Raw genomic sequence first — 7,947 nt, forward strand, 5'->3', positions numbered from 1 at the left:
AACGGTGTTGTATTAGCGGCCCCTAAGTTAATAACTTATGATCGTTGTGACGGAAGTGAATCAATCAAATTAACTTTAGCTGGAAAATAACTTTATTCAAGAACTGCTATAAAGCCAAAACAATCTCTGTTACTTTAAACTATCCTTGTATCTCTGTAAAGCCGCTTTGGAACAATCTACATTGTTAAAAGTGCTATATAAATGAAGATGACTTGACTTGACTACAGGGGCCCGTTCTTCATACGTTGCTTAAAACATCCGAGATCAAATGAGACATCCAAGATGATATCATCGTGCTAATCATGATCCAGCTAATTGCGTTCTTCGAACACACCTGTTGTTTATGATTAGTATCGCTGGATTGAGTTATCTGAGATAATTGCGCGTTCATGCACTGGTTTAAAAGGGGATATGTATCGATAGTAGAAACATTGATCAGCAACGCTGCTATTGGCTGTTCAGCGTGGCCAAAGAGCGCGTACAGTTTTTCTCCTCAGCAGAGCAAGAACTAATAGGGATGGCTAGTGTGACGTCACGACATCACTTCCGTGTCCAAGCCGCTGCATCTAATGTAAACACAATGGCAGTAGCTAAGGAACCGGTCACTTTTTTTACGGTGACATCGTATTTTGCGGACACCCCAAAGTCCGTGAAAAAGGGTTTGAACTCGTACAACTCCAACAGAGTTGTAAATGTTAGTGTGCTGGCAGGTGGAAGTCTGAAAGGGAAAGTACAGGCTTCAATGAAAAGTAAAGTTTACGAGGTTGAGGTGAGGTCCCGACTCTTGAGTGACTCGTCAAATGGCACAAATTTCTATGACTTTTGTTGTTTTATATGAGCATAAAACAAATTGTTAATCAAACATTAAGCTGTCGCCCTTTACCATAAAAAGATTGTACATTTGTCACGGTTCAAACGTTACAAGTTTTTAGTAGCTACCGTTACCTCGCTAACATAAGGCTGTCGGCCACCAAGCTAACTTTACTGTACAAGTGTAACGTTAACTATTGTACTTAGCTATGTTAGAATAAGTACCTATGGTTTGTTGACAACTTAAAACTCTGGAAAAGTATTGCTCGCCCAATACAGATTAGACGTTACCTAACTAGTTGTTGGCTCCACCTAGTGCAACACAAAGATAAGAAAAACCTTTATTGATCTCACAATTCACTTGTTACATTCAGCTCTCAAGAAAACACTCAGGGTGTGCAGAATAGACAGGAAACGAACAATTAAATAGTAAATATAGGAGGTATCTTATACAGTGACTACCAGACTTCAGGGGGCAAAAAGTATAAACAATAAAAAAATAAACATACTATAATAAAAAAAAGTTAGCAGTGCAGGCTTACAGAGTGCACTACAAAGCTTTGCCTCTTAGCATTGTTAAGAGTTTTTTGTGAGGGTTAGCAAAGTTGATTTCACTCAGGTACACGTTGAGGGACAGGAAGTGAAGGCAAGTTCTTGCTCTTGTGCCATCGGGAGGTCCAAGTGCCACCATGTTGCAGCCCTCCTCATTTGGGCTGAGAAGAACTTCACCCGCACGGATGTCGAGTGTATGTGGAAGAGGCCCACGACACCCAAAACAGAGCAAATCACGGCCAAGAAAGTGTCTGTGATTGCACCTTCCACATCACAAGGTTAGTTCTTCGAGTAACTTGGAAATATCTGTCATGCTTTCTGTTTTGTTATCATTGGAAAAACAATGACCATATGTTTTCTTTTCATAGTAAAATCTAAGCCTGGGTTAGATAGCAGTTACCATCATATCCTTTATGCTATTTTTTCAGCTGGAATTAAACGCCCTGTCACCCCGGAGGACAGAGAATGGGCATCGTCATCTCTGGCACAGCTTGACCGTTTTACAGGTCTGGGTTGGATATTAGCTCCAGAACCTCCTGCACTGCCTCAGGTTTGACTTGTGTTTTGTTGTTTCATGTCCTGCTTTATCAGAAACTTCACATGTACACAACATTAAATCAGTTACAAAGATTGACGATATCCCTAGTAAGATGGTAAATTTAGTTTGACATATCCACAGATTTAAATTGCAAATCAGACATAAACCTGTTCAGACTTTAATTTTAACTTTATTCAAACCGCGCATTTCGTACACAAGGCAACTCAATATATGTATGTCTGTGAACAATGTTGACATGAAGGGATCTAATTGTTGTTATTCTGATTCAATGATATTTGTTGGGACAGACTTTTGACCCCTGCCATCACGTCAAAACTTTTGATGGGATATTGGCCAACTCCGGGTATTGTGAGGACAAAGCTCAACATCTCCTTTCATCCCTTGCTGTGAGCCCACAACAAAAGGAAGCCATCGAGAGGGCCACAGTTGGGCAAACTCAGAATGACTTATGGTAATAATACATACAAGGATCGATTGATTTCATGTGTACTAAAAGTCATTAGTGACTGTGAGGTTAACTGTTGTGTGTTTCTTTATAACAGGATGGCATATCGCAAGAAGAGAGTTACAGCCAGCAACTTTGGTCTTGTGTTGGCGGCAGTGAAGAGGAACTCTTACCCTCCTTCATTATTCAAAACGCTGCTTGGTCATTACAACTTCAAGCAAGGAGCTCATGTAAGTGATGGACACAAAGTTCTTTTAACCCTTGGGTACTGTAATAAAACATATCCTTTAGTTATATTTGTTATATGCTATCACACTCCTGGATCTTCCAAAGACTTGTGAAAACATCTGCTTTGGCACATTACTTTTTCTGCAGCATCAAATTTTAAGTAATACTCCCCAGCAACTCCCATTATAACCACAATTTTTCATTCAACCATGACACTGCAGTGAAATCACATATGAAAGGCATTCACAAGGTTAAAATCCATTATTTAAAAACAAAAAAATAATTGTTTTGATCAGGTCTGAGCTTGATGAATAGTGTTTGGGGAAAAAAGGTTGATCAAATTTTTTTATCAGAGGTTTTTTCAGCTGTAATGGTTGTGGCTTTTAAACAGCCAAAACTAGGTTTGAAAGGGTTGTAAATTTGCCCACAGTGTATTTTAGACCGTTTACATTATTTTTTATCACCTATTCAAAATTTATGTACAATTAAGTTTCTTCACCAAAAATGTTTTTACTCTCAAATACAGTGAAGGTTATTGTCAATTAGTTCTACATATCACCCTTTGGTGGCAGAAAAAACCCACATAGAGACCCTAGGGTAATTTTTAAATCAAACAAGTGTAAACAAAGATTGTACTACAAGGGTTGGGCTGATATTTCTTTCCTTCTCTCCCTTTATAAAGCACCTTGTGATGCCATTGTGTATGAAATTCCCTTTCAACCCCCAGGCTTGTGATTGGGGAATCGTTCATGAGCCAAAGGCTAAAGAAGAGTACATGAAGCGCACTGGTGTGACCATCCAGGAGAGCGGAGTGTTTCTCTCTGACAGTGGCCTGCTTGGTGGCTCTCCAGATGGGACAGTATCTGCTGACTGCATCATTGAGGTGAAATGTCCTTATGCAGCCAGAAACAAGACCATAATTCAGGCAGCAGAGGCAAAGGACTTTTATCTCAAACTGGATGAAGTTACTGGCCTACTGAAAATGAAGCCGACTCACAACTACTGGCATCAAATTCAGGGCAACCTGTACCTTACGGGAGCTGGCACATGCCACCTGGTGGTATGGACTCCGCTGGATGTTGTAATTCTGTTCATCCATAAAGATCCAGCTTGGGCAAACAACATTAGTGTTTTAGAAACATTTTATAAGGACATTTTCCTGCCCCATATTCTCTCCGATATTAAATGATTAACCCTGCATTTGTTTACATGTTCTAAATAGGGATGTCAGGATTCAAATATATATAAAAAAGTAATATAATAAAAAGTAAACTTATAAATAGGCAGTAGAATATCATTATTATTATTATTATTATTATCATTATTAGCAATACCTATACCTACCTAGCTAGCTATAAGAAAGCAGATTTATGTGGATGTTTTTGAAAGATCTATGTCTTTCCATGTGCTTACACGGTTCATGTCCATTTTTACGTGACAAACGCGGCTGCACATGATCCTTTTTTTTTTTAACTCTTCCTTTGGCCGCTATGAAAATAAGATTTTCACATTTAACTTATGAACCTGCCATTGACTTCATGCGTTTGAGTGGATTTATGGACCGCGGTTATTGTAAAAATCAGTTAATCTTGACATTCCTAGTTCTAAAGCATTATTTTCAGTTTGAATGTTGTAGCCTCTCCCAATTTGTATATATCAATATCTGTGCATTTGTACCAGTTAAAATGATGTTTGTGTGTTTTGTTGTTTTATTTATTCTAAAAAAGAAAAAGAAAAGCAGTAACATGCAGTTCAAATAAATTGAGTGGGAGCAACATAATCAGTGTGAAGACTTTTTAATTGTCTTGTTCAGCTTCAGTTGCATCCAGGCTGTCAAACGGAACAAAATTATTCATTCAGCTTATGGAGGATCAAACACAGTTGTGTTGATAATATGTATAACAAACCTTTAAAAAAATATAACATTTAACATGTGAGTTTAGGAAAATTGATTAGCAAGTAAAAAACAACATTGATACAGTTCATATGGAATACAGTTAAAGAAAAATTCAATGCTGATGATGGCATTGTGGCAAACAGTGAGAGGAAATTCATGCTATTTCACGGAGGATGGGTGTCTGTAAATTTGTGAGAGAAACACACACTTTCAGTATCTTGTTTGCATGCTTTTTATACTGGTACGGAATGTATGACAAAATGTGAAATGTTTTCAGGCGCTGAATAGAACGCTCCACATGAACTCTTGCACTGGCAATAAGTCTGTTGTGGTTGATTTCCTCCATTGTGAACTGTCCGTTGACAAGGAATGTTGGGATGTTCAGTGAAACACCTGCAGGTAAAATGTCACGAATAGTGAAGCCCTTGTCAGCCATCACCATGTCACCTGCTTCTAGCTGTTGAAGTACTCCGCAGTCTGCTGTTATTGCTTTGTCCGATGTGCTTCCACCATACAGGTCACTGGCGAAGGTAATGAATCCATTAGGTGCCACACCAATCAGAGCCTTAAGCGTGGTACCTCCTTTGTAATGACTGTACAGATGACTTTGGGTGTCCAAACTTTCTGTGTTGGACACAGGTACTTCAGTACAGTCGAGCACAATCCGACAATTGGGAAATGGTTGGAAGCAATGTGGCAGGGAGGTTTGGTTCTTGAATCTGGAAGGAATTTTGTTTTCCATCATGCCGACATACAAAATGTCATACAGGGCACTGGAGATGGTGATAAAGATGTTGGTGACTGTGGCCCGGCAGCAGTTAAACCTCACAGAAAGGTCAACAAGACCACAATTCAGTCGGAGTTTCATCAAAGTCAAGAGCAGCTGATCGATTAAGGGCATTTTTTGGACGTTCCAATCAAAGTGATACTGGAGATCAAATTTGGAAAGAAGGGTCTCCAAAAATAAGACTGTGGCAGCATCTGGCAAGCCAGTGTAATAGTTGACTATGTCTGGGTGGGAGGATATTTGACTAAATGAAAATGTTTGTTTTTGTTTCTCCAATTCTTTCTTCAGTTTGTCATTTTCTTTTCTGAGCATCTTATTCTCAATTTCAAGCACCAAAACACTTGAACTACTTGGGGTCTTCTGAGCAGTGTCAAGGTGACTTGGGCCTGGTTCAGCTCCTCCTTCGTCCTCTACAGTCGCCGGGAGCATTTTCTTTTGCCGTTTGGTCGGCTGGCTGATGTGAGGAAAAGCCTTTCCCTCATTCCAGGCAAACCGTGTGGGCCCCGCTGCTTTGCCATGTGGAAAATGCCATCCACAGACCCTTGAGTTGTAGTTAGGTGTGAAATCTTTACGCCTGGATAAAAGAAAAAAACATTACATAAAGAACTCTGTGGCGATAAACAAAAAGAAGTAGGTTCTGCCAGTGCAGAACCCTTGTCCCTCTCACCCCTGTTCCACAAAAGCAACACAATTTGGCAACTGTATATACATAAATAGTGACTTTTATATTGTTAATGGCTTCATTCTCAAAAATGTAAATACTGACTTTATTCTGGTAAATTGTCACGTAAATCTAAAAAAAGGACTTGTAAACGACTTAATTCTGTAAAATATTACGTATATCTCGTAATTAATCTCGTTCATTCTTGTAAAATGTTTGTTTTTTGTAAAAAAGTTTAATATCTTACAATATGACTTTTCATAAATAACTAGCTAGTTGATTCTCATAAATAACGACTTTAAACTCAGTCACATTAAACTAGTAAATGGCAACTTTATTCCCGTAAATAATGACTTTAATCTCGATTATTTTATGTGGCCCCACTCCATCGTTAACAGCAACAGGTAACGTTATCTCGGCTAACGTTTAGCGCAAATACTGGCGCTAGCCCGCACTTAAATGTATTTTTCATGGTTAGATATCCAGCTTACCGTATCAGTTTAAGCCATCTCCTCTTCTCGTTGTCATCCAAAGGAAAGCGGTAGTAACTAATCGTTTTATTGACATCATTTCTGTTGTTACAACTTGGGACACAGCACTGCACCATTCTAGCCCAATTCGGTTTGGACACGGAAGTGACGTATTTGGCTACGATGACGTAGGCACTAGCCATCCCTATAGTCGAAGTTTATTCGGAATTTTAATGTTTAATCAAAACGCCAAGGAACACCTCAAAGTCTGCAAAAGCCAGGAGAGAGGGCTGGCAAAAAGTAGCAGACAATTTAAATCCGTTAGAAGTGGCCATGTTAGATGTTTTTATCACTTATTAGCCTATATTTTTGTATTTTAATAATTGCATAATTACTTTGTTCATTGTAATGTCACCACACTAGAACATGGGAACAAATAAAAGTGAAGGACAAAAATATTCTACATAATGGTAATTTTTCGTTATATTATAGTCTCTTTTATAAAAGGCACTGTTAAATAAATGGTTGTCTGATTACAAAAGCAACCAAGAAAAAGGCTGTAAAAAAAGAAAGAAAAGATCTTAGTAGCCTACACTGTAAAATAATTTTTGCTGCATTAAATTAAGGCCGTATAGTCATTTAAACTGTTAAATCTTGAGTAATGATGAATTGCTTTGACTTGTGAAAGTGAAAACTGATAAACTTATGTTAATGTAAAAATATTTTTCCATGAGTTATTGGTCACATTTTTCCCGAGTGTAGTTCATTGTAATGACATTGTGTTTTCCTCTTTTGTGCACTTTTACATAATACACCAACACTTGTATCTGTTCCCAAGAAAGTGGTGGCTGAAATATGTGCAGTAAGTGGACATTTTCTAACTTTCCAAAGGAAAGAAAGTATAAGACTTTGTAATGTCCATTTGTTTCCATTGCACTGGACAGTGAATAAACCCTCTCAGATAACTGTCATATGGAGGAACTAGCCTACCTGCAAGTGCATAAATAACTTTACTTAATTTATACTTGTATGCTTTATGGCTGCAATATAAGTTGCAGGATTCCACATCTACAGAAAGGCCTACAGAAGAGTCAGAGACAGAGGAGACATAGGCCTACAGGTGGGCAGTGTATAGCCAACTTTTCCTTTTTATTTGTTGCATGAGGCATGTGTCTAATATCTCTTGTTGCAGGCACTTGACCACTGGCTTTTCTTTACAAAGAACAATTGAAATAAAACTCAAGGAACTAAGCATATTTGTCTTTTATTAAACATTTAATGAAAAGTGTTTTTTTTTGTGTGTGTGGCAATGTTGTGTAATATGACACATGCAACAATGTCACAGGCCCTGTCAGGTGTGCAACCCCTCAGACTTTTCAGACACTGAAATCTTCCCTTTAGTTAGCCAAAGTTCATTTCATTGTGTGGCCTTGTGTGGCCTGGCTAGAGCTGCATTGTAACTGGTTTGGGTCAGGGAATGGGGTCATAAAACACCTGTCTGCAGGCAGGAACATGTCATAATCACCTATGAAAAAATG

General features: G+C 38.4%; 2 protein-coding genes across 3 annotated transcripts; one reads left to right on the top strand and one right to left on the bottom strand.

Moving 5' to 3' along the window:
• The first annotated feature begins 579 nt into the window (after positions 1–579).
• On the top strand, positions 580–4,374 carry LOC311298381 (uncharacterized protein). 2 transcript variants are annotated; one of them, XM_084421228.1, is made up of 5 exons: positions 580–1,640; positions 1,791–1,912; positions 2,209–2,372; positions 2,464–2,596; positions 3,277–4,374. In XM_084421228.1, exons 1-5 carry the CDS (start codon positions 1,559–1,561, stop codon positions 3,781–3,783), a joined length of 1,008 nt encoding a protein of 335 aa, XP_084277354.1. In that variant the 5' UTR covers positions 580–1,558; the 3' UTR covers positions 3,784–4,374. The 2 variants fall into 2 exon arrangements, with proteins under 2 accessions (XP_084277354.1, XP_084277355.1); XM_084421229.1 differs by having other exon boundaries at positions 3,322–4,374.
• Positions 4,374–6,609, bottom strand: LOC311298380 (uncharacterized protein). The gene is made up of 2 exons (XM_084421227.1): positions 6,431–6,609; positions 4,374–5,852 (listed from the first exon to the last, which is right to left on the bottom strand). Exons 1-2 carry the CDS (start codon positions 6,544–6,546, stop codon positions 4,646–4,648), a joined length of 1,323 nt encoding a protein of 440 aa, XP_084277353.1. The 5' UTR covers positions 6,547–6,609; the 3' UTR covers positions 4,374–4,645.
• Positions 6,610–7,947: the final 1,338 nt, after the last annotated feature.

The sequence above is a fragment of the Rutilus rutilus genome, assembly GCF_951802725.1.
Source record: "Rutilus rutilus genome assembly, chromosome: 10".
NCBI lineage: Eukaryota > Metazoa > Chordata > Actinopteri > Cypriniformes > Leuciscidae > Rutilus > Rutilus rutilus.